We start from the raw sequence: 27,026 nt of genomic DNA, 5'->3' as shown, positions 1-27,026 counted from the left end.
GCTTAATTCTCAGCTTCTCTGAGTCCCATGCCGTCACGCCTGCCTTCTCTAGGACCCTGCCTGGCCAGACACTTGCATCGAGTTGACACTTGACTTAGCGTCCCTTTCCACAGTACAGAGCTCCCTGGAAGGGCGAGGGCCAGGCCAGGGAGGTGACCTGGGGCGCAACATTTCAGAGGCACTCCCTCGTGACCCCAAGAGCCAGTACAAGGCATCCCTTATCTTCTCCTGGTTCCGCAGATGCTCCCATTACCTCCTCAACTCTTTGGGGGCAGGGAGGTTTCTTTCCTGCTCTCAGTTCCCCCGCCTGTGTCCCTGATTCCTTTTACCTTCCCGTGAGACTCCCTGGGATTGGGCTGCAGAGCCTGTGGCCACCTCTGGGCTCCCCTGCCAGGCACTAGTCTCTGGCCCTTACTTCCTCTTCCCTTTGACCTTCTCTGTCTCTCCCCTGCTTTGCCCACAGTCCCAGCTTTAGACTATGTGGGGCCTGTGACATCCCTGCTGTCCTCTCCCTTTGGGGCCTCCGTCATCCCACCCCCAACCCCTGGTGCCCATGCACCAGCTCCTCCTCCTTGGGGAAGGCAGGGGTGGGACCCCAGGGCAGGCCTGAGCCACGCCCCCCAGCCACCCTCTGCAAATCCTCCCAGGAGCCCCGCCCTTCGCTCACACTCTGGGGGAATCAGTCTGGTCTATACAGGCCTTCAGATTTATTCTGAGGCCAGCAGCAGCTCTCGGTGACCTCACTGCAGCAGACTTCAGGGGTGTGTGTGCGTATGCATGAGAGTATGTGTACGCTAGTGTAGAAATGAGTGTGTGAGAGGGTGGAGAGGTGCGTGTGTCAATGCGTGAGTGTGCTGCCATTCAGAGCCCATGGATTTCTGATGCATGAGTCACTGGTTGGGAGCCAGCCATGAGGAGATATGCCCATAAATAAGACAGCACCCCTGGCCCCTGTGTCCATTCTGCAGCTGACTGGGCACGTGATCTTGGGCATTTAAGAGTCTGGAGGTGGGGGTGGGGGCTGTCTTTCCCTTCAGACCCCACAGAGCAGCTGCCATGGATATTTCTAGCTTGCCTGGAGTCCCAGACATTTATGGATGTGATGCCTGCAATGGGTGGGGGTCAGGGGGCAGGAGATGGACGTAAAAAGCCTCACTTCCAGTGACTTCTTAGTGAAGTCCTGCTGGCGGCAGGCAGATTCATCCATTTCACAAGTATTTTCTGATAGTCTGTCATGTGCCAGGTACTCCCCTAGGGGTTTGGGACATCACGGTCAGCAGAGTTGACCTGCCCTCTAGCCTCACAGAGCTTATGTTCTAGTGGGGGAGGCAGAACATAAATAAGAGGGAAAGGCTACTTTCATGCTAATCCCTCCCCCTCCCCCAAAGAACCCCCCAATAATGGTGTGGAAAATGGGCCGAGGTGGTGCAGGTTCTTTAGTTGGGGTGGACAGGGAAGGTCAGGAGGTGACATGTGAACTGTGCCTGAATAATGAGGAACCATCTCATGGAGTCCTGAGGGAAGAAGAACCTTCCCTAAGAGGACAGATGAGATGCTTGTTGTAAGTTCACACTGGATTCTGGATCAAAGTTGCTGAAGCCAGTTAGAGAATCAGAGGTGACCTAGAGGGGCAGGAAGTCCGATTGTTTGAGGGGACGGTGGCTCATCTTCTACCCCAGCAGACAGGGAGGAGGAGATAGCCTAGGACCATGTAGAAGGAGAATGGCTCCCTTACCCCTTCCTGCAGGCTTCCTGGGAGCAATACTGAGCTGGAGGATAAGAGAGTCATGCAAATAGGCAACTTGCTGAAGCCCCTTCCTCTAGGAAGACTTCTGTGATTGCTAAGAACTACAGAGGCTCCTCTCCCCCCACCCCCCCCCAGTCTTACAGCTGTCAGAACGAATGGGTTCAGAGTTGGTGGTTCTCTCATGGTTTGTCCCTGAGATCTGTTCCCCCAGCTTGGCCAGCAACCCAGTCTCCTAGGTCCGGCCCCGTATTTACCCCAAGGCCCCCAGTGCGATGTGCGCAGAAACCGGATAGCTGGGCTTCTGGTCCTGAGCCCCTGCCCTAGCGCACCCGCAGATGTAACTGCGGGCCGAGGGTCAAGTGCTGGCGTTTCTAACCTCACCTCACTCATCGAATCAACCATTCACTCCTCAAAAAAAAATTTTTTTTCTTGAGCTTTGCCTGTGGGCCAGGCCTTGAGCGCTAGGGAGGCTGCGAAGTAGAGCTACTCGCCCTGCTCCTGGCCACCAGGGAGCTCACCGTTCTCGCTCTTTCTCTGTTTTCGACACCAAGTCCCACCACCCGTGAGAGAAACGCGCCCAAGTCCCCGGGTCCCGGCATCTGCCTGGCCCCTCATCCCGGTCCGGGCCGGGTCCCCAGCGCCGCGGAGAACTTGTGGCAGCGGGAACGCGGCGCGCCCCGGGGACACATCTGGCTGGGCGGGCGCGCGCGTGTCACTAAGACGCTCATTCACCGGCGCAGCTGTCACCATAACAACCGGAGCCAGGGAATCCTGGCGACGGCGGCGGCCGGGGAGCGGGGGCGGCGGTCGCGGGAGGAAGCCGGCGGGGGTGGGAGCGCCCAGCACGCCCCGCGCGCCACAGAGCCCCGCTCCATGCGGACCCGCAGGCGGGAGGGCGCCACGCACGTCGCCGCAGCGGCCGTCCCCGCGGGCGGGGACCGAGCCCGCCGCCGAGCCGCCGAGCGCTCGCGCCGGGAGCCGTGACTCTATGGCCCGGTGGGAGCTCGCCGGAGCCTCCGCGCCGCCCACCAGCTGCGGGAACCCGAGCGCCAGCCCGAGGAACGGGGGAGTCCCGGGCGCCACCGCCGGCCCCGGCCCAGGGGCTCGCCCGCGGCTCCCGCCCCCGCCGCGGGGAATGGCAGGCAGGTAGCCGGCTCGCGCGAGGACCCCCGCGGCGGGCAGGAGCCGCCGAGGACGGCGCGACCCCGAGAGAGGGAGGAGAGCGGCGGCCCGCCCGCCCCCGGCCGCAGCCCCGGCAGGGCCCTCCCCCGGCGGCGCGCGCCGGCGCGCGCACACATTCGCACACGGTACCTCCGTTCCTGCCCGGCCTCTCCTGCCCCCCGCGAGCGCCGAACCCCCTGGGGCCGGATGCCATGGGTAACAACTTCTCCAGTATCCCCTCTCTGCCCCGAGGAAACCCGAGCCGGGCGCCGCGGGGCCACCCCCAAACCCTCAAAGGTAAGGAAGGCTCCGCCGGGCCGGGCGCAGCCTGAGGACTGGGGCGCAGGTGGAGGGGCAGGGAGACGTGGAGCGTGGAGCGGTGTAGTTGGGGAGGACGGGCAGGTGCCACCTGTTGTTCGTAATTGGAGACTCGAGGTGCTCATCTGGCCCTGGAGGTGGGCTCGGGGTAGGGGGCTGCTGATGCTGATGTCGAAAACCGGGAGGATGGCGTTCCGTGGGGTCTGCGCAGTTGTCCCTGCCAGCACTGGGAACGTCACTGGAGTTAACTCAGGCCATGATGCTAGGCTAACGTGCAGGCGTTGGGAAGGGCATTTGCCCATTGGGTAGGGGAGTGTGGCAGGATGCTCAGACCGGACAGCTGTGCTTTTCAAGGGCGGCATCTCTCTTTTTCATCTGCCCAGGGCTGGAGAGGTCATGCTGGAAGCACTAGTTGCATTTCCAATTGGATGATCTTAAAGATCCAGGACTGACTTACAGCAGCCTGGAAGAAGGGGCCAGAGCTGGTGGCCTCTGGAGTCTTCTGCAGCTGTTGACTTTTTGCATCCACTGACTCAGCTTGCTTTCTGGTTCCTCCAAGGGCCAGATGTCCAGTCAGAACCTTAGAAAGGAAAGGCTGGGGCCTTGAAAGAGGAACATTTACCAGGAATGTCTTTGCTGTCTAAATCCCCAGACCAACCCAGCACCCCCAGGGAAGCCCTAGGCCCAGTCCTCTCAGCCCTGCAGCTTCCAATGCTGTCTCTGACCTTTGTAAGACACACCCGGGTCCTCCCAGACACCCAGACCCACTGATTCCCTTCAGAAAGCTGCTTTTCTGTCACCCTTAGAACCAGCTAGCATTCTGATGACTTGGGCATTCTGATGACTAAGAGACAGGAATGGAAGTGCTTGGTCTTTCACAAAGAACCACCCACTTCTTCAGCCCCTTGTGTTGTGAAGGATAATAGTCATACCCCTTGACAAAGTGTTAAAGTTTACAAAGAACTTTCACAAACGCCTGAGCATTTGGAAACTGTTCTGAGTGGTCAGCAAAACTAATCATACCCATTTTACAGTTGAGGAGAACCAATGCTTGTTTTAGGTTCCTGAAGCCAGTGAGAGGCAGAGCTAGGCTGCAGAGCTGTATCTTCTGACTTGGAATTCTGTCCTCTCTTTCGCTGGACAGTTAACTTTCCAGACTGCGAGAGAGGAGGGACAGGACCTCTGTTCTGCATTCTAACTCCAAACCTTTCAGAACTTCTGCTCTCACTGCGTTTGGGAAGATCAGTGGGTTTGTTGTGTCTTTCTGGAAATTAATATGGTGGTACATCTTTTTAAAAGAACACATTCATTGGCCTTATGATCCTCCCCAGAAGAACTGATCCTAGCAAAATGGAGATCCAGGCAAATATTTATGCATCAGGCTAAGATGTTCATGGTAGTGTTATTTATACTAGGAAAATGCCCTATAATCATGGTACATCCTCTTGGTGGAGTATTTTGCAATCTTTAAAATTTGTATTTTTGAAGAATATTTGATGCCTTGGGAAAATGTTCAGTGCAACATAATTAATGGTGGTTGAAAAATTAGGATACAAAGTTGTATAGGCTGTGAGATCCAAGTTTTGTTAAGAAAATATGAATACAAAAGAAAAAGAAAGTTACCAGAAAGTTAACAATAGTTTTTCTTTCGGTAATGGGATCATGTAAGATTTTTTCTTTTCTTTTTTATACTTCACTCTTCTTAAAAATTTCTATAATAAGCAAGTATTTTTTTTTATCATCAGAAATAAGCTGTAAGTATTAACATGTATAAAGACTATTTCAGAGTATTGGAAAGACTCCTAATGTTGGAAGAACCAGTGGACATTCTCTCGTGCATTGTCATCCCTCGCAAGCGAGAAGAAGGAAGGGAAGGGAGAGTGATTTGCCCACTTAGTGCATTAGGTGGCTAAGTCAGGCTGAACCCTTCGAGGATAGGGTAGCTGGGCCAATGAGTTGACTTGGGGTTTAATTGCTCACAAACTGCCCCAAGAAGGCAGGCCTGCTCCATCCTTGACCCTAGGGAAGCCCAGAAAATGCTTTAGTAATTGCATCCCTTTTTACCTGAAGTGTGGGATTGTGGGGATGTGAAGTCTCTGTGGCTTGGGTCTTCAGCAAGGGAGGAAAGGGGCGGGGAAAAAGTCTGGGAGCCTCCCACTTCCCTGCCCCCACCCCAACTTTCTCCTCTGCTGACTTCTCACCTGTGTGGCCTGGGAAAACCCCCTTGTGCTGCCTCCCTGATTTACAGGGTTGAGTTTCTTCTTCCTGGGGACTACATGGTAGTGAAATTCTCCCCCTGCCTGTCTCCCTCCCTCTGCCCATCTCCCTTCAGGCTTGATTTACCAGAATCCACTCTCTTCTCCCTTCCCACACACCTAAAGGAGGTGGCCATGAAAATTTTGATTCTGCTCCTTCCAAGCCTGAGATGAAAGATTAGAGTGTGCCCATGACGGCCACCTATAGGTACCCTCTGTCCTTTGCCTGGGTTACACTGATCCTGACTTCTCCCCACCCTAATAAAGCCATCAGCTTTATTCTGTGATTGTTTTAGTGTCCATTCCAAATTCCCTTCTAACTGTATCAGTATTGACCTAGTAGTCTTCTCTGATGTATCAATGGTCATCCAGAATTCCATTCTAATTGTATTGGTGTTGACCTCAATACTGGCTGTGATTCTAAGCCTGTCCACCCAGACTTCTGTTCAGATTGCTTCTGTACTCACCCTGAATCTAGTTCTAATTCATATCAGTGTCTGTCTTAAAAATTTGCTGGGGGTGGGGAACTCTCGATTTTTTCCTCTCCTTCTATAATTGCAATCTCTGTTGACTTCTCACCATTTTAATTAAAGCAACTGGAAGAGGTCTGGCATAATAGGGACCCTGGGACACACTGGAGATCTAAGATTGGTCTGGCTGTCAGGCTGACATGAAATGAGGCTTGTCTATTACCTTTCAGCTTATAGGTTTTGGTATTCTCCCTGGAGACACACTGACTTCACTGCTGGTGATTCCCACTGGAGTCTGAACAGTGTTGGTCTAGGAGGGTCCAGGGGAGAGATCCAAGGCATAGCTCTGGGCTTAGGACCAACAGACAGTTATGAGGAGTTGCTGTATGCCTGGACTAGAGGTGAGGTCTTCTGACATGCCTGAATATTCTCGGGCTGAAGAGCTATTTTGAAAAGGCAAGGCAGCTTTGAGCTGGTCATGGAAGGAACTGCAGAAATTTGATAGATGACAAGGGGTGCAGCAGGTGTGCTAGGGTATGGGGATGAGAGGGGGGAAGGGACATACAGCAGAGGCTTGGAGGTGGGAATCGGTAACTGTGTGTATATATTCTCAGTGAGGGGCACAGGGTAACTGGGGCAAGGGGCACTTGCTTCATGGAGACAAATACAGAGAATAAAGAACTTTCTCCTTTCCCAGCTCTCTCTGAGTGCCTGTCTGCTTATTGCTAAGTGTTGAGGGAAAGGTAACTGAAAACCTTGTGGAGGATTCTCCAGCCCCAGTGGTCACCTATAGATGAGGTTTGGATGGGCCACCTCCCATCATTTTTAAAATTGTAGTGAAATTTACATGAAATCCACCATTTTAACATTTTATTTATTTTTTATCTTATTTATTTTGGAAAGAGAGATAGAGAGGGAGGGAGAGAGAGTGAGAAGAAGGGACAGAGGGAGAGAATCCTCGAGCAGATTTCCTGCTGAGCATGGAACCCCACGTGAGTGTCAGTCCCATGATCCATGAGATCATGACCTGAGCCAAAACCTAGAGTCAGGCACTTAACCAACTGAGCCACCTAGGTGCTCTCTCATTTTAACATTTTAAACTGTACAGTCTAGTGACATTTAGTACATTCACAGTGTTGTCCAACCATCACCTCTATCAAGTTCCTGAATGTTTTCATCGCCTCAAAAGGAAAGCCTGTGCCCAGTAAGCAGTCACTCTCCATTACCTCCTCCCCTGAATCCTTGGCAAAGAATGTTGTCCAGGATCACTGGCCTAGGAAGTGGTGAAACTGGGACTTCTACACAGAACACCAGAGCCCATGGGGAAGAAACTTGGTCTTGGGGGAATTTTTGCACATTAGGCTTTCTTTTCCCTGACCCTCTGGGATGGGATGTGCTCACTTCCAAGATATGCACTTTGAGGGTCTGGCATCTGCTCTCAATCACAGAGGCCAACATGGAGGCCAGATAGGCAAGAGCAAGGGGGAGGAAGGGGTGAGAGAAGGAGGGCAGGAGCTGGGCACTGCCCAGGGGGTGCCAGGGATGCCTCTATCCTGATGTGCCAGATGCCTAGGCCTATTTCTTGTTGGTCTGTGACTCTCCCAAGGGCTAGAGGCTTGGGGGCTGCTTCTCACTGAACTGGTTGCTTTGGCAACCCTGGGCAGGATGCGAGTGGTCTCCTTGGTAACGCCTGGGAAACCTGCCTGTGGGGATGGAGGGAAGTGGACTGGCCAGCGGTCAAGCGGGGTGGCACAGGCAGAGCTGGGCTAGGCTGCTGAGCTCAGAGGCCTTTCGGGAGGGTCCCGCTTATGGAATAGCCTGGGTTGCCTGTTGGCCATTGCCCAGGAAGCCAGAATCCAGAGGCCCAGGGGAACTGGGGGCCAGCCTGGCGACACCAAAGGTTCCAATGCCCAGGAAGTGGGAGGAGATGGGGGTGAGAGTGGGAAGGGGGGAAGAATATAGCTTCTGATGACAGATCCAGCTACAGGGTTTATTAAAAGATGCTTATCAGAGGTCATTACCCAGATCCTGCTGTTTTGGGAAATGAGCAGGTGCTGACGCCTGTGGGGGACCAGGCAGAGAGAAAAGAAGGTCTAGGAGAGGAAGGGAAGGAAATAGATAAGAGTCACTGGCAGGCAGGCGGGAGGCCTTGGCTTTCTCTCTGCTCTAACTGCAAATGGGGGGTAGGGCTGGGCTCTGGAACTGAGTTTCTCCTAGGGTAAGAGTTGGGGTTCCAGGGAATGCTCTGATGGGAAGGGCTCATTCTGTTGTTCAACAAATGCATACTAAGCATCGATGAAGGGCCAGGCACTCTTACAGGCATGAGAATACAGTGGTATACAAACTAGATGAGGGTTTGCTGCTGTGGCTGCCAGGAAGCTTCCCCTCCAGTGGAGAGGCAGATGGGAGGAAAAATGACAAATGCACAAAAATAAATCGGAATACGATAATAAGTATGAACATGCTGTGTGTTGGAGCCTCTTTATACCTATTACCTCACTTATTTTTTTTTTAAAGATTTTATTTATTATTTTAAAGAGAGAGCATGTGTGCATGCAAGTGGGGGGAGGGGAAGAGGCGGAGGGAGAGAGAGAATCCCAAGCGGACTCCACACTGAGCGTGGAGCCGGATGCAGGGCCCGATCCCATGACCCTGAGATCATGACCTGAGCCGAAATCAAGAGTTGGCTGCTCAGCCAACTAGCCACTCGGGCACTCCTTATCGCGTGTAATTTTTAAAAACCTCCTTGTGAAGTATGATTATTAACCCCATTTATGGATGGATAAACCGAAGCTTAGAGGTTAAGCAACTTGCTCAAGGTCAAATGACTGATAGGAGGTGGGGCTGGATTCTGGGCAAAATCCTTCTGATTTTGGACCCACTGCTCTTTCTCTTTTTGATACAGGCACACTTGGGGGATATTGTGGGTTGTGCTGCCAATCTCTGCAGTAAAGCGAATATTACAATAAAGCAAGTCAAATGAATTTTCTGGTTTCCTAGTGCATATGAAAGTTGTGTTTACACTATACTGTAGTTTATTAAGTGTGCAGTAGCACTCTGTCTAAAAAAACAGTGAACATACCTTAATTAAAAATACTTTATTGCTAAAAAGTGCTAACCATCACTTGAGCTTTCGGTCAGTTGTGTTCCTGCTGGTGGAGGGTCTTGCCTTGAGGTTGATGTTGATGGCTGCTGACTATTCAGTGTTGGCTGCCAAAGGTTGGGGGTGATTGTGGCTCGCTTTTCTTTCTTTCTTTCTTTTTTAAGATTTTGTTTATTTGAGAGAGAGCCTGAGTGGGGGGAGGAACAGAGGGAGAGAATTTTCAGTCAGATTCCTTGCTGAGCATGGAGTCGGACACAGGGCTTGATCCCATGACTGGGGAGATCATGACCTGAAACCAAGAGTCAGATGCTTGACCAACTGAGCCAGCCAGATGCCACTGTGGCAGGTTCTTAAAATATGATGACGAAGTTTGCTGCATCAATTAACTCTTCCTTTCAAGAATGATTTCTCTGTAACATGCATGCTCTTTGATAGCATTTTAAGCACAAGAGAACATTTTTCAAAATGGGAGTTAATCCTCTTGAACCCTGCCGCTGCTTTATCCACTAAGTTTATGTAATATTCTAAATCCTTTGTTGCTCTTTCAACAATCTCTGCAGCATCTCAAGAAACCACTTTGTTTGTCCATAAGAAGTGGCTCCTCATCTGTTAAAGTTTTATCACAAGATGGCGGCCATTCAGCCCCATCTTCAGGCTCCACTTCTAATTCTAGTTTTCTTGCTGTTTCCACCCCATCTGCACTTACGTTCTCCACTGAAGTCTTGAACTTCTCAGAGGCATCCATGACGGCTGGCATCAGCTTGTTCAAAACTCCTGTTAATGCTGACATTTTGATCTCTTTCCATGAATCACAAATGTTCTTAATGGCATCTAGAATGGTGAATCCTTTCCAGAAGGTTTTCTGTTGACTTTGCCCAGATCCATCAGAGGAATCACTATCCAAGGCAGTTACAGCCTTATGAAATGCATTTCTTAAATAATAAGACTTGAAAGTCAAGATGACTCTGATCTATGGGTTGCAGAGTGGAGGTGGTGTCAGCAGGCATGAAAACAACATGAATCTCACCGTCTGTCTCTGTCAGAGCTCTACAGTGACCAGGTGCATTGTCAACAAACAGTAATATTTTGAAAGGAATCTTTTTTTTCTGAGCTTTAGTTCTCAACAGTTGACCTAAAATATTCAGTAAACCATGTGGTAAACAGATGTGCTGTCATCCACGCTTTCTTGTTCCTTTTATAGAGCATGGGCAGAATAGACTTAGCATAACTCCTAAGAGCCCTAGGATTTTCAGAATGGTCAAAGAGCATTGGCTTCAGCTTGAAGTTTCCAGCTGCATTAGTCCCTAACAAGAGAGTCAGCCTGTCCTTTGGAGCTTTGAAACCCAGCACTGACTTCTCCTCTCTAGCTATGCAAGTCCTAGATGGCATCTTCTCTACTGGAAGGCTATTTCATCTGCATGGAAAATCTGCTGTTGAGTGCAGCCACCTTCCAGAATGATCTTAGCTGGATCTTCTGGATGCCTCGCTGTGGCTTCTACAGCAGCCCCTGCCACTTCCCCTTATACATTCATGCTGTGGTGACGGCTTCTTTCCTCAAGCCTCATGAACCCACCTCTGCTAGCTTCAGGCTTTTCTTCTCCAGCTTCCTCACCTACCTCAGCCTTCCCAGAGCTGAAGAGTTAGGGTTTTGCTCTGGCTGAGGCTTCAGCTTAAGAAGATGTTGTGGTTGGTTTGATCTTCTGTTCAGACCACCAAAGCTTTCTCCATATCCACCATCGGACTGCTTCGCTCTCGTATCATCCATGTGTTCACTGGAGGAGCACTTGTAATTTCCTTCAGGACCTTTTCTTTTGCATTCACAGCTTGGCTAACTGCTTGGCATAAGAGTCCTCACTTTCCCTATCTCCCACCTTCCTCACCAAGCTTAATCACTGTTTGCTTTTGATTTAAAGTGAGAAGTGCAAGGCTCTTGTGCTTGAACACTTAGAGGCCAATGCAGGGTCACCAACTGGCCTAATTTCCCTATTGTTGTTGGTGGAACAGTCAGAACACGTACAACATTTACCAGTTAAGTTTGCTACCTCATAGGGGAATAGTTTGCGGCAACCCTGAATGATAACTGATCAATAGTTGATCACATAATAAATATAATAATAATGCAGAAGTTTGAGATATTGCAAGAATTAACCAAAATGTGACCCAGAGACACGAAGTGAACAAATACTGTTGGAAAACTGTGCCAGTGGACTGGCTGGATTCAGGGTTGCCACAAATCTTCAATTTGCAGGAAAACAAAAACCAAAAAACAAAAAAAAACCCCAAATCTCAGTATCTGTAAAGTGCAGTGAAGTAGAGTACCATAAAATGAGGTATGCCTGTAACCTCTTTATTTAGAACAGCTTTAGATTTACAGGATTATTGCAAAATAGTATGGAGAGTTTCCAGATACCCCATGTCCAGTTTCCCCATTATTAACATTTTAGTATGGAAAATTTGTGACAAATAATGAGCCAATATCCACACACTGTTATTAACTACTGTCTATACTTTATTCGGATTTCCTTCATTTTCCCAGTGTTCTTTTTCTGTACCAGGATCCCATCCAGGATACCCCATTATATTTTCAGGGCCCATCTTATATATGTAGTTGTCATGTTTTCTTAGACTCCGCTTGGTTTTGACAGTTTCTTACGCTTTTTTTGTTTTTGGTGACCTTGACAATTTTGAGGATAACTGGTTAAGTGTCTTGTGGACTGCCCCTTTCCTGGGATTTCTCTGATGTTCTTCTCGTGATTAGATTGCTATAAAGGTTTTGGAGAGCGAGACCATAGAGGTGAAGTGCCATTTCCATCACATATCAACAGTAAATGCAATCAACATGATTTATTCCTGGTGATGTTGACCTTGATCACTTGGTTGAGGTAGTGCCTGTCTGATTTCTTCATTATGAAGTTAGAGTTATACTTTTCTCCCCCTTTCCATATTGCACTGTTGGGAAGAAAGTCCCCATGCACGGTCCTCACTTAAGGAATTGGAGTTACACTCCACTTCTCTGAGGCCCAAGCACTACTTCATTCTGTCAACTGTTTCTTTAGTCAGATCAGTTACATTTGGATAAGGGCGGTGAAAGAGAAGACTGTGGAGCTACGGGGGTGCACTTGACCTTGTTCTGGGGTCTGGGAAGGTTTCTCTAGGGAAGTGATCTGAGGATGAGTCGGGGTGGGCTTTATGTTCCCAGAGGGTTGCTCCTGGCCTATTGGGTGTGGAGCTATTCATTTGGCACCCCTGACCCCTGCCTGTTCAATGCCACTGGCCACCTTAAATGTCATTGTGACATTTAAAAAAAAAAAAAAAAAGAAAAGAAAAGAAAAGAAAAAGAAAAGAAGAAAAGCTCTCCCAAGGTTTTCTTTTTTCTTCTCATTCCTGTGTAGTTAACATACAGTGTTACATTAGTTTCAGGTGTACAATATAATGATTCGACAATTCTATAATTACTTGGTGCTCATCAAGATAAGTGTATCTTGGGGCGCCTGGGTGGCTCAGTGGGTTGAGCCGCTGCCTTCGGCTCAGGTCATGATCCCAGGGTCCTGGGATCGAGCCCCACATCGGGCTCTCTGCTCAGCCGGGAGCCTGCTTCCTCCTCTCTCTCTGCCTGCCTCTCTACCTGCTTGTGATCTCTCTCTGTCAAATAAATAAATAAAATCTTTAAAAAAAAAAAAAAAAAAAAAAAAGATAAGTGTATCTTAATCCCCTTCACCCACCTCCCCTCTGGTAACCATCTGTTTGTTCTCTCAAGAGCGCCCATGTATAAAAAAAAAAAAAAGAAAGAAAGAAAGATCTTCCATATTTTTAAAAGCTCTCCAAAGGAGGCGGTGCCAGCCCTAACTGAGAGCACGGAGCTGGGTGTGGAGAGCAGCAGGGCCGGCTGTTCCCGGCAGGGGGCCTGGCATAAGCCCCCATGCTTGAGGGCAGAGTTTAGAGTTGGCTCCTGTTAACTGTGGAGAGGGTGGGGAGTGATCCCAGGCTGATGTCATCCTGACCCCCTGGGCCAAGGAACTTTCAGCAGAAAATCATTAAGAGACCACTGCCTTTGTCTCTCTTCTGTGGTCACGGAGGCTGCCTGTGCCAGGCTGGGGCAGCAGCAGGAGAGGGGATCTTTTCTGGGATGCAGGAAAGGGCAAGGGAGGTATGTCTGCTGGCTTAACTGTGTGGTCTTCTTTGCCTCCATTGCCCTGGAATGCCAGCCTGGCTGCTGGGGAGGCTGGGCAGGGGACAACGACAGGGGAGAACACCGCCAGAGGAGGTGTGGTCTTATGAATAGGGCGGTGGCAGGTCCACATGCTCCTGGCTTTCACCTTCGTTTCCCCCCCAGTGGCTCGCCCTTTTTCCACCCAGCATCCGCTGAAAGGCAGATCTGCTCCAGGGGATGGGTCAGCCTAGAGTGTGTCTGTCCCAGGGAGGGTGTCCATCCAGGTGCCTCTGAGAGAGAGAGGGTGTCCATCCAGGTGCCACTTAGCCTCGATCAGTGTGAATAAAAACGCAGGGAGCCTCCGGGTGACCTACTTGGTGTATTGGTGCCCTCTTGGCGCCCGACATGGCGCTGGGTATGGAGAACGGAGACGTGAATACTGGGCTTTGGGTCTGCCCTTGAGGTGCTCACAGCCCAGCCTTATTTAGTTCAGACATGTGTGGGTGTTCCCTTGAGTGCTGCGTCCCACCCAAGCTTTGAGGTCTTAGAGCTGGGAGGAGAGTCAGGTGAGCAGGGCAGGGCTGGCTCTGGGCTCTTAACTCCATCTCTACCAGCTGGGAAACCATCCATAATTGATATTGCCTCTGCCTGTCACAGGTGGCTCCTGCAGAGTGGGCAGACTCAGGGTGCTGACATCTGCGGGGTGACGTGCGTGCACCTGGCTTCTGGCCCCCGAGCCAGGGGCCTTGAGACCTGATCTAGCCAGGCTTTCTCAGGTGGCTCCTGGCTCTCAGCGTTCACACACAAACCATGAAAGGTGGCCATAAATCAGCCTGGACAGGCCAAGGTTGCTCTGGTTTTCCCAGAGTGAGATCAAAGCCCCAGACCCTCGCCCTGGGGCTTGGTACTTATTAAATTATTAAACTGTCAAGGAAGGGGAGAGCAGGAGGGACTGGATGGATGGCCATATAGTAAAACAGAATGCGGAAGAATGGGCTGAGAAATGAAGCCGCAGGCGGTGCATCTCTCTCTTGTAGACAAAGATTTCAAGACAAGGATTCCCAAGGAATCCGCTGGTGGTTTTACTTTAAATTTTTTGAGGAAGCTCCATAGTGTTTTCCAAATTGCTGTACAATTTGCATTCTCACCAACAGTGTACAAGAGGTCCCTTTTCTTCATGTCCTCATGTTATCTGTCTTTTTGATAAGAAACATCCTAACAGGTGTGAGGTGGTATCTCCTTGTGGTTTTGATTTGCATTTCCCTGATGACTAGTGATGTTGAATATCTTTTCATGTACCTCTTGGCCATTTGTATGTCTTCTTTGGAAAAATGACTCTTCAGGTCCTTTGTCCATTTTTAAATTGAGTTACTGTTATTATTTCCTTGCTTTTGAGTTTAAGAGTTCAGTATGTATTTTGGAGGTTAACCCCTTATCAGACATATGGTTTGCAGTATTTCCTCCCAGTCCTTAGGTGACCTTTTTATTTTGTTGATTGTTTCCTTTGTTGTGCAGAAACTTTTTTGTTTGATATAGTCTTACTTGTTTATTTATTTTTTTCTTTTATTGCCTGTGCTTTTGGGATCCTACCCAAAAAATCACTGTCAAGGCCAGTGTCAAGCTTTTTCCCATGTTTTCTTCCAGGAGTTTATAGTTTCAGGTCTTATGTTTAAGTCTTTAATCCATTTTAGGTTGATTTTTGTATATGATGTAAGGTAAAGGCCTTTTAATTATTTTAAGTGAGTTTAATTATTTTGTTTGTTGATACTCAGTTTTCCCAACACCATTTATCCTTTCCCCATTGTGTATTCTTGGCATCTTTGTTGAAAATTAGTTAACTGTATATGCATAGGTTTATTTCTGCATTATTTTATTCTGTTAATCTATATATCTGCCAGTTGGCACTTATGCCAATACCATACTATTTTGATTACAATAGTTTTGTATTATAGCTTGAAATCAGGAAGTGCTATGCCTCCATCTTTGTTCTTCTGACTCACAATTTAGCTATTCAGCATCTTTTGTGGTTCTTTTTTTTTTTTTTTAAGATTTTATGATTTTATTTATTTGACAGACAGAGGTCACAAGTATGTGGAAAGGCAGGCAGAGAGAGAGGAGGAAGCAGGTTCCCTGCTGAGTAGAGCACCTGATGTAGGGCTCAATCCCAGGACCCTTAGATCATGACCTGAGCCGAAGGCAGAGGCTTAACCCACTGAGCCACCAGGTGCCTCTCTTTTGTGGTTCTATACAAATTTTGAGATTGTAACTTTCCATTTTTATAAAATACGCCGTTGGAATTTTGATAGGGATTACCTTCAATCTGTAGATTTCTTTGTGCATTATGGACATTTTAATGATATTATTTCAATTCATGAAAATGGTATATCTTTGTGCTTATTTGTATCTTCTTCAATTTCTTTCATCAATGTTTTATATTTTTCAGTATATAGATTTTTCATCTCCCTGGTTAAATTTATCCCTGAGTATTTTATTATTTTTGATGTTATTGTAAATAGATTTGTTTTCTTCTTTTTTGGATAGTTTGTTGTTAGTGTATAGAAACACAATGGACTTTTGTATGCTGGTGTCATCTCCTGCAACTTTACTGAATTTATCAATCTAACAGTTTTTTGGTAGAGTCTTGAGATTTTTCAATACATAAGATAATGTTATCTGCAAATAGAGACCGTTCTACTTCTTCCTTTCTGATTTGGATGCCTTTTATTTATTTATTTTTTTCTTGTCTAAGTGCCCTGGCTAGGACTTCCCGCACTGTTTAACATTTTAAAGTAGGCTCCACTCCCAGCATGGAATCCAACTTGCGGCTTGAACTCACCAACCTGAGATCAAGACCTGAGCTGAGATCAAGAGTCAGATGCTCAACTCACTGAGCCACCCAGGTGTCCTTCTGGCACTGTTTAAATACAGTGGCAGGAGTGGGTCCCTTTGTCTTGTTCTTGATCTTAAAGAAAAAACTTTCAGCTTTTCACCATTGAGTATCTGATTAGCTGTGAACTTGTCATGTATGGCCTTTATTATGTTGAGACATTTCATATATACTTAATTTGTTGAGTGTGACCGAAAGATGTTAATTTTGTAAAATGCTCTTTATGCGTCTGTTGAGATATCATGTGATATTTTATCTTTATTATATACATATTTGTTAATATGGTATATTATATTTACTAATTTACATATGTTGTACCATGCTTGCATCCTAGGGATAAATCCCACTTGATCATGGTGTAAGATCAAACATCAGTGTGCCAATATTTTGTTGAAGATTTTTGCATCTATGTTCGTTGGGATATTGGCCTGTAGTTTTCTTTTCTCCTCTTTTTTTTTTTTTTTTTTTTGAGAGTTTGAGAAGGATTGACGTTAATTTTTGTGTAAATGTTTGATAGAATTCACCAGTGGAGCCGTGTGGTCCTGGACTTTTCTTTGTTGGGAGATTTAAGAATACATTACCTAGCAAAGCTATCCTTTGGAATTGAATGAGAGATGCAGACATACCCAGACAAAAAAAGCTGTAGTAGTTCATAGCCTCTAAACTTGCCTTATAAGAAATGCTAAAAGAGTTCTTCAACTTGAAAAGAAAGAACACTAACTAGTAACATAAAAACATATGAAAGTATAAAATTCCCTGGTAAGTATAAAATTCCCAAATGTATGCCAGATTCAGGATATTCCAATATCCTAGTGGTGGTATATAAATTACTTACAACTCTAGTATAAAGGGTAAAGGACAAAAGAATTTTAAAAAGCTATAATTGCAATAATTGGCTACTGGATATACAATATAAAAAGATGTAAATTGTGACATCAAATACATAAAATGGGGTGCCTGGGTGGCTCAGTTCTTAAGTGTCTGCCTTCAGCTTGCGTCATGATCCCTGGATCCTGGGATTGAGCCCCACTTTGGGCTCCCTGCTCAGCAGGGAGACTGCTTCTCCATCTCCCATTCCCCCTGTTTGTGTTTCCTCTCTCACTGTGTCTGTCTCTGTCAAATAAATAAATAAAATCTTTAAAAAAAAAGTGTAAAATGGTTGGGAAGCAGTAAAAGTGTTGAGCTTTTGTATGTGAACAAAGTTGAGTTGCTATCAGCTTAACATTGACTGTGATAAGATGTTGGCTTTTTGTTTTGTTTTTGAGAGAGAGAGTGTGTGTGGGTGCATGAGGGCAGGGAGGGGCAGAGGGAGAAAGAGAGAATCCCAGTCTCCATGCTGAGGCTCCACTTGGGGTTCCATCTCACGACTCTGAGATCATGATCTGAGCCGAAATCAAGAGTCAGCCCAAGCCATCCAGGTGCCCCAGACTGTGATAAGATGTTTTATGTAAACCCCATGGTAGCTACAAACCAAAAACCCATCGTAGGTATAAAAAAAGATAAAGAGAAAAGAATGAAAGCATACCACTATAGAAAATCATCAGATCACAAAGAAAGACAGGCAGAAAGGAGCAAAGGTTCTATAAAATACCCAGAAAACAATGGTCAAAGGTGGCAAGAGTAAATCCTTCTCTATGAATAATTACTTTAAGTATAAATAGTTTAAATTCTCCAGTTAAAAGACATGGAGTGGTTGGCTAGATAGAAAAACAAGACCCAATGAACTACCCAACTATAAGAGACTCACTTAGCTTCAAGGTTATCTCTAAGCTGAAAATAAAGGGATGGAAAAAGATATTCCGGGCAAATGGAAACCAAAGAAAGCAGGGTACTTCTACTTACAGGATAAAAAATAGACTAAGTAAAAGAAAGAGAAAAGGTCATTATATAATGATAAAGGGATCGACTCATCAAGAGGAAATAACTATAGTAAATATATACACACCTAACATCAGAGCACATAAGTATATAAAGCAAATATTAACAGATCTGGAAGGGGAAATAGTAATACCATAATAAGAGGGGACTTTAGTTCTCCCCTTTTAACAATAGATAGATCATCCAGACAGAAAATTAACAAGAGGGCTCCTGGGTGGCTCAATGGGTTAAACCTCTGTCTTCGGCTCAGTTCATGATCTCAGGGTCCTGGGATTGAGCCCCTTACTGAGCTCTCTGCTCATTGGGAAGCCTGCTTTCCTTCTTCTCTCTGCCTGTCTCTCTGCCTGCTTGTGATCTCTCTGTCAAATAAATAAGTAAATCTTAAAAACAAAAGAATCTCAATAAGAAAACAATGGACTGGAACTACACTTTAGACCAAATAGACCTAACAGACACATACAGAACATTCCATCAAACAGCGGCAAAATGCACATTCTTCTAAAGTGCACACAGAAAACTTTTTAGGATAGATCATATGCTATCCACAAAATAAGTCTTAACATATTGAAGAAGTATCTTTTCTAACCACAATTGTGTGAAACTAGAAATCAATTAGAAGAGGAAAGTTGGAAAGTTTACAAATTCTTGTAGACTGAACAACATAGTCCTGAATAACCAGTTGGTTAAAGAATAAATCCAAAAGGAAATTTAAAAAAAATCTTGAGACAAACAAAAATGGAAATACAACACACCAAAACTTACAGGATGCAAGAAAAGTAGTTCTACGAGGGAAGATTATAACAATAAATATTTATATTAAGAACAAAGAAAGATCCAAAAAGCCTAATTTAACACTTCAAGGAACTAGCAAAAGAATGAACTAAAGCCAAAGTTAGTAGAAGGAAGGAAATAACAAAGATCAGAGTAGAAATAATGAAAGAAATGAAATAAAGACTAGAATGATAACAGAAAGACCAACAAAAGTAAAACTTGTTTTTTTTGAAAAGACATAAAATTTACAAGCTTTTCACTAGATAAAGTAAAAAGAGAGAAGACTCAAATAAATGCAAAGGATCATAAGAGACTACTGTGAACAATGATATGCCAACAAGTTGGACAACCTAGAAGAAATGGATAAATTCATAGAAATATACAACCTACCAAAACTGAATCATGAAGAAGTAGAAAATTTCAGCACCCCAGTGTTTATAGCAGCAATGTCCATAGTAGCCAAACTACGGAAAGAGCCCAGATGTCCATCGACAGATAAATGGATAAAAAAAAGTTGTGGTATATATGTACAATGGAATATTACTCAGCCATCAAAAATTTGAGATCTTGCCATTTGCAGTGACATGGATAGAACTAGAAGGTATTATGCAAAGCAAAATAAGTCCATCAGAGAAGAAATTATCATATGATCTCACTTATATGTGGAATTTAAGAAACAAAACAGAGGATCGTAGGGGAAAGAAGGAAAAAAAAAAAATAAGACAAAAATCAGAGAGGGAAACAAACCACAAGAGACTCTTAAACATAGGAAACACACTGAGGGTTGCTGGAGGGGTGGGGTGGGGGATGGGGTAACCGGGTAATGGACATTAAGGAGGGCATGTGATATAATGAGCATTGGATATTATATAAGACTAAAGAATCAGTGAACTCTGTCTCTGAAACTAATAGTACACTATATGTTAAATAATTGAATTTAAATTAAAAAAATAAAAATGAAAAAAATTCTGAACAGACCAATAATGAGTGAGGAAATCTCTTTCCAGGGCAGAGACAGCCTAGCTAGGCCTGAGAGGTGCAGAGGGGTTTTCCATCTCCTGGGCTGGGCTGGCAGATCCTCTGGGGTTGAGGAAACCAACTAGCCACTCAGCCCTTGGTATGGAGCCCAGAGCACAGAGGAAGTGGTGGGATGAGGCTGTGAGTGACCAGATTGCCACTCACATGGAAGTTTCTGCATCAGGGTGCTGCGCTCCTAGAAACTGAGGCTCTGGTTACATAAGATTCTTCTGGTTCCTTCACTGTAAAATCTGAAGGAAACTGTTTTAGAGAGTTTGGGTCTCCTTGTCTGGTCCCCAAGTTGAGGGTGTGTTGAAGAAACAAAATACAACAAGAACCTAGATCAGTTGTTGAGAAGAAAGTTTCCCAAGATTCAGGGCTTGCTCTGAAAGTGGGGGTTTACTGTCTAGTGCTAAGTTTCAGATCCTAGGGCATAAGGTTCTATTTTGGGGTAAAGTTGCCATTTCTGTAGACAGATTCTGCCTTGGTATTGAGGTGCCTGTTTTGGGGGTCTGATTTCCATGGTGGGGTGAGAGTTCCATTCCTGGAGGGAGTTTTCACCTCAGGGTCCTGGATTCTTGATTGTAGTTGAGCTTTGAGTCTTGGGGCCAAGACTTTGGTTCTCCATATTCTAGGAGCGCCATATTCTAGGATTGGGTTGAGGTTCTCTTCTTGGGCTTGGGGTTTGATTATCAGGCTGGAGGTCTTGTGCTCCAGGAGGAAGAGAAGAGCTAGAACCCCCTTTCACTTCTGGGGAAGACTTTCTGGGACCAGCAGCAGAGGAATGGGCCAGTAGACTCAGGAGCTAGTGGTCAGGAGGCCTGGGCTCTAGTCCTTGCCTGGGTGTGAGACGGAAGAGACATCACTTGTAAGCTTTAGGTCTCTGCTGGAAGCATGGCCGGGCAGTGGTGTTGACTCACAAAGCACCATCCAAGCTCTCTTGATCCTCCCAAAGTGACACTAATGGTGGGTCCGTAGGCACTAGTGGCCATTGCTCGGTGAGTCAAATCCGTGATGACAGTGCTCAAGTTGCCCTGGGCACTGTCAGCTTGGTCCAATTAGTGCCAATCGGATCTTAACTTGTGCTGAGGGGCCCTGGGGAGAGGGAGCACACTGAGTGGGATATGTTAAATCTGGGGCCCTGGGGCCTGGTGTGTGGCTCTGGCGGGTGGGAGCAGGGCTGGGTTGGGCCCACAGCTTCCCTCCTAGTGGGCCAGTTCTCACTTAGCTTAGGCAGTAGGTACAGACAGACCAGACACCATGATCTGAAGGAGCTTGGCTCTCTCCCTTGTGGTCTGCAGAGTAGAGGGACAGGGAGGCAGTGGGGATGGCTGTGTCTTCTGCCCCCAGCTGGGCTGGTGCACGCAGCTGAGAAACATCCGCTTCTATATTGGGCCACCGCCCTAACTCCCTTCCCTCATTTCCTTCTCCTGTTACTCCACTGGGGATGCTCTCAGAAAGCTGAAGTTGTTGGGAGAAATTATGTTTGTCTGGGTCTTCCAGCTTTGTGAGGCCCCCCCTGTCTCTTCCCTCCTGGATCTTGCTCCAGATCTCCTAGGGATTGCTGGGACAGGTGGTCTTGGCCCTATTTCCTGGAGAAGCAGACTGAGGTCTAGTTGGGTGGACATTTCCAGGGTACTCTCAATGATGGCTGTACCCGCTTGCCCAGGGGGCTGTGAACAAGGGTGCGTGCCTCGTGGCCTCCTAGCCCTCTGACAGCCCTCTGGCAGGTGCATCTTCCTGCCTGCCCCAGGGGTCCCCCTCTGTTCTACCCAAGTCGGGGAGAGCCGTGAGTAATGCAGAGCCAGGGTGAGGCCATACAGGGAGTTCCCAGCTCAGGGGCACTTTCTCTAGTGTTTGAGAAGAAGTTCTCCTTTAGGACAAAGCCCCTTCCCTAGGACCCAGGAGACTCAGGCATCTCAGAAGACTGGTGAATTTCCTCCCCCACCAGGTATGTCTGGGGATGGAGGGGGTGCTCTGTCTGGGTCTGCAGGGACTCTCCGAACCCCACTATGTGGGCCTGGCCGAGGTACTTTGGAGGTTGAGAGTCCTGGGGATCCCCCTGGGCATAGGAAACTCAACCCAGACATTGGACTCTGGTGTGGTCCAGCAGGCCTCTGGAGTTCCCCATGGGCATGGCAGGGGAGCCCAGGGCGAGGAGGGAGGAGGAACGGCAGGCAAGGGAGGGGCGCTGTGGTTGAGGGATGGACTCGGGAGTCAGATTTTGTCTTTGCTCCCTGCGCTACCTGGGGCCAGAGGCTTAACTTCTGCATACCCTCATCCTTTATCGGAGAGAATGCTTGATGAGTCATGAATGCATGATAAATACCAGTTACTGTGCTCATCATTAGGCTCAACCAGCAGGTCCCAGCTTAGACATCACTTCCACCAGGAAGCCTTCCCTGATCCCTGTCCCATCCCCACGTGGGTTAGATGGCTTCTGTGTCCTCCTCACTGCCAGCCCTGTGCCCCACTCGCGGCATGGATCTGACCAGCTTCCACGGCCTGTTCAGCTGTCAGTGTCCCGTGTGGCCTGTGCACTCCCCACTGCGTTGCTGCCCCAGGGCCTGGCTTACACAGTAGGTGCTCAACAAATATTTTGAAATGAATGCAAGTCATACTTTTCTTTTCATATCCCCTCAGTGCTGCAAAAGCTCTCTTTCTTTCCCTGGTTGAAAGGACATTTGCTGTATACCAGGCTCTGGGGCCAAGGCCAGAGAAGGGAATAGTGATGTGGGGATTCTTGGTTCACTCATTCATTCCCTGATGGCACAGATGTTCTCGGGGTGCTGGGCCTCATGCCAGCCTCTGGGGATGAATGTGGCTCCATCCTTACAGCCCTCGTGTTGCTGATCCTTGGTGTTGACAAAGGTCAGAGGAGAGGAGGGTGGTCAGCTAGGCTGAGTAGAGTCAGGGAAGGCTTCCTGGAGGAGAGATTGGCTTTGAAGAATGATGGGAGGCGGAATCGGGAGGCGCTGGCAGAGGGGATCACTTCTGGACACCAGCAGTAGAATCGCAACCTTGCCTGCCAATGGACCTGATCGGTTTTGGTTATGCGGCCCTCGTGACGTTTGGTAGCATCTTGGGATATAAGCGGAGACGTGGTATTCCATCTTTGATCGCTGGTCTTTTTGTTGGATTTTTGGCTGGCTAGGGAGCCTACCGTGTCTCCAGTGACAAGTGAGATGTCAAGCTGTCACTGTTTACAGCTTTCTTCCTGGCCACCATAATGGGTGTGAGGTATAAGAGATCTAAGAAGATTGTGCCAGCTGGGCTGGTTGCAGGTTTAAGCCTCATGATGATTCCGAGACTTATCTTATTGCTGCTCTGAGAATCCAGAGGAACTGACGACTAAATTCACGTGATTCTCCTGTAACGGGCAGAGCACACACTTTGGATTTAAAAGATAAACTTCCACCTGGAATCTTACATGTCTTATTTTATGTTGCAAACAACAGAAACGCTCCAAAGTAAACACCAGTTTGAGGGATTTTTTTTTTTAAACCCCAAATTCTACTGTTTTCTACTTGTCAGATAATGGTCTCATTAAAGATATTTAATAAATCATTATACACCCCCCAAAAAAGAATGACAGTAAAGTTTGGGTAGATAATGGATAGGCCTTCACTTGGCGGTGCACAGAGAGCAGATAGAGAAGATGGGGCTGCCTGTGTTTGGAAATAAGGCAAAGCTAACCAATGACATTGTGGCCTGAGGGTGTTGCTGAAGATGGGTTCACAAGCTGTGGGTAACACTGATCCTCACTCTGCCATCCATAGATGGGTGACTCTGGGCAGGTCACGGCATGCCTCAAGTGCTGGTGTATTCACCTCTAGGATGGGAAGCTGGCCTCTCGCTGTGGTCAGATGACTGTGGCAAACCCCTCTGTGCAAGGAGATGGCCCAGGTAGTAGAGGGGTGGAGGGCAGGCCTTTGGAGGGGGGGAGGCTAGGAGGCAGGTATGGGGGTGGGGGTACGTGGGAAAACAGGAAAGCAGTCCTGCTTCAGGCTTCTGTTTTGTAAATAATTAAATTCTTATCTGGGGTTTGTGGTGCCCACACCGCAGGAGGCAGGTGGGGCACCTGGGAACAAGGTGCCTTATTGTCTAGGAAGTGGTGGAGGCCCTTCCCTCCCCTCTAGCATCCCTCCCAGCCCCCTGGTCATGGCAGATGGGCTGGGAGTAGGTACTCTTCTAGGGTCTTCTGACCTTGTCACTCCTTCCCTGCATTTCTCTTTCTCCCTGTCTCCACCTTGGCATTGTCTGGTTCTCTTTCACGGTCTCACCTCTCAAAGCACCACTTGCCCCCTGTACCCCCAGGTCCCAGGCCCCTTGGCACTATTACTCTGTACTGACCCCCAGCGGCCTTTCCCAAACACCCCCACCTCCTGGGGTCCAGCACTACCCCTCAGGTCTGGTCGGGGGGCCTCAGGGGAGCACTGACCTCTCCCTCGCCCCGTGCTCCAGAGACAAACAGTCGTTTTTTTTTTTGTTTTTTTTTTTTCACTTTTAGTGCTTAATACTGAGAATGTGAAGGTCTGTTTAGTCTTGTCCAGCTAACATAAACCAGCCGGAACTGGGCCATGGCGGGGTCTTTGCTGTAAGTTCCCTTATTTGGAATGAAATTCATTGTTTTTCAGTGGGAGGCAGTGGAGGTTTTGGGGAGGCCCCTCTGGGCCCCCTCTTCATGATGCGGCCTGCAGGGCCCCTCCAAAGGTCACCACGGTGTCTGTAACATAGAGCCTGTCCTTAGGACACCAGTTACCCCCAGTACCTCAGGGACGGAGGGGGGGGCCTGGGATCATGTTGTCCAGCACTGACCTTTTCCAGGAGGGAAACTGAGGCTCAGAGAGGAGAAGGGACCTGCCCAGAGTCCCAGGGCAAGTTGGAGCAGATGGAGGTCTAGACGGCTCCTGATTCTCTGGCTCTCAGATCTCTGCTGTGCCAGGGTGCCTCTGGCCTAGGAGCTTTGCGGTGGGGGTGAAGGGTAGAGGGGGGCGTTGATGAATCTGGCTGGAAGTGGCCTTTCAGCTGGGAATAATCCAAGGCTTCTGGCCTAGTGACTAAACAGAGGCCTGGGGCAGTGAGCTGGGGGCCCGGGATATGAGAGCCGAGGAAAGGCAAGGAAGGTAGAGGGCGTGCAAGGGAAGGGGTGGTGGCTGAGGGTCCAGGAGAACTGGTTCTAGTCCTGACTGCTGCTCTGCTGTCACTTCAGGCTCTTGGATTCCTTCTTTGACCTTGGTCTTGTCCTAGAGACTCAGCCTTTTTTGTGCCTCTCCCAGGGTGTGCCTTGGATGAACCAAGGCCAGGGGTGATGGGCTATATGAACCTGCTCACACGGCAGCTTATTATCCCTCTCTGGGCCCAGGTTTCCCTTCCTTGCAAAGGGGTGTGTGGCCCCTTCATGAGTCTTCTGCAAGATCATGAGGTTTCGGTCTTGACTGATGCTTTCTTTCTTTCTTTTTAAAGACTTTATTTATTTATTTGGCAGACAGAGATCACAAGTAGGCAGAGAGGCAGGCAGAGAGAGAGGGAGAAGCAGGCTACCCGCTGAGCAGAGAGCCCAATGTGGGGCTTGATCCCAGGACCCTGGGATCATGACCTGAACCGAAGGCAGAGGCTTTAACCCACTGAGCCACCCAGGCGCCCCTTGGCTATTCATGAAGGGTACAGGCTTCAAAACCTGCGGTTCTACAGGGAGCAGTGGGGGTCTTTGCAAGGAGGATGTGAACTCATATACTCAAAATGTCTCCCCATGCCCAAAAAATAGAGTGGGGGGTGGGGCAGGAAGCAGGCCAGCATGGTGACTGCTGCCTTTGAGCCACATAGCTTACCCTGGCCCGCCTTGGGGCTCCCTGTGGCCCCGCTTCATTTGCTCTATCCTGGGCCCCTACTGGAAAAACAGCAAGTGCATGTTTAGATATTCTTTCTAGCGGGAGTTCCCCATTTAACATCCTTGTAGAAAGAGCTTCTCATTTATTCACTGATTCTTTTCACAGAGATCACACAGCTGGGACGTAGGAAGCTGTAACTGACCAGTGTAGGAATCCCTGGGTCTGAAAAAGGAAAGATGTTAGAAAGCGCAGGCCTGAGAAATCGCAGCTAGAAGGCCCTGGTGCTGGGGAAATCAGGGCAGGAGACACGGTGCTGTTTACTACGAACATTCCATTCACAGCTCTTTTAGCAGTAATGCTAGTACTAGTATCCAAGGCTGCGTATCAAGGTATGTTAAACGTCTGCTTCTAGATGGTTGTTGAGGCGCTAGTTTACAAAAGATCATCTCCTTGCCGAGAGCCATCCACACCCTCGCAAAACATTAAACTCAGCATTAAAGTGAATGGAGATAACGTAAAGACATACACACTGCTCCTGGGCATCTCTGGGCAGTGGGAAGCCATTGAAGGTTTTAGATTTGCTTTTTAGGTAGATCAATCTAGCTGCCTTGTGGATGATGGATTTAAGAGGGACAAGATGGGGGCAGGGAGGGGCACCTGGGGGCTCAGTGGGTTAAAAGGATGCCTTCGGCTCAGGTCATGATCTCAGTGTCCTGGGATCCAGTCCCGCATCGGGCTCTCTGCTCAGCGGGGAGCCTGCTTCCTCCTCTCTCTCTGCCTGCCTCTCTGCCTACTTGTGATCTCTCTCTGTCAAATAAATAAAAATTTAAAAAAAAAAAAAAAGATGGGGGCAGGGAGACTAGTTATGGTGGGAGCACAGCTGTCTCGGGGAAGGATGCCTAAGCCTGAAATACAGTTTTGGCGAAAGAGAGGAATTTGAGACACATTGAGCGGGGTGCTTGGCAGCACTGGTAAACAGATGGTGGGGGTCGTAAGGGAGAAGGAAGAACCCAAGATGGTGCCCAAGTTTTCAGGTGGCTGGGAAGATGGTAATTCCATTGAGACCCCGGGCCGGAGAGGAGGATCGGAGGGGAAGCTGGTGGGTTGAGTTTTGGGATGCCAGAGGAGGGCTGAGGCATTCTGGGAGAGACTTTTGGGTCAGTGGCTCCATGTGTGAGCTCAGAGTTCAAGGGGGAAGTCATGGCTGCAACCTGTTGTCAGCAATGGGTGCCGCTTAAACCTTGAAGGTGAATGATGGATTGCAGGGTGGACAGAACAAAACTGAAGAAGTGGGGCGAGGAGTAAGAAAAAAAACCAAGGAAAGACAACGGGCCAGAAAGGATGATGGAGGCCATGGGGCTAGAGTTTAGAGATCGTGATATGGCATAAGAAGTGGTTCTCAGACCTTAATGACCCATCAGATTTCCTGCAGATTGTA

General features: G+C 47.9%; 1 protein-coding gene and 1 pseudogene across 1 annotated transcript in view; both read left to right on the top strand.

The window, feature by feature from the left end:
• Positions 1-2,528: 2,528 nt before the first annotated feature.
• NEURL1 (neuralized E3 ubiquitin protein ligase 1) overlaps positions 2,529-27,026 on the top strand; it is a 79,239-nt gene continuing 54,741 nt past the window's right edge. The window contains exon 1 of the mRNA XM_004749329.3: positions 2,529-3,205. Coding sequence (XP_004749386.1) covers positions 3,121-3,205 — 85 coding nt within the window. The 5' untranslated portion in view covers positions 2,529-3,120. The remainder of the gene's footprint in view (positions 3,206-27,026) is intronic.
• On the top strand, positions 22,675-23,096 carry LOC101688831 (annotated as a pseudogene).

Source organism: Mustela putorius, unplaced genomic scaffold (assembly GCF_011764305.1).
Source record: "Mustela putorius furo isolate JIRA1106 unplaced genomic scaffold, ASM1176430v1.1 tig00003909_pilon_pilon_pilon, whole genome shotgun sequence".
In the NCBI taxonomy this organism is placed as follows: Eukaryota; Metazoa; Chordata; class Mammalia; order Carnivora; family Mustelidae; genus Mustela; species Mustela putorius.
This window is presented reverse-complemented; position numbering and strand designations above follow the sequence as displayed.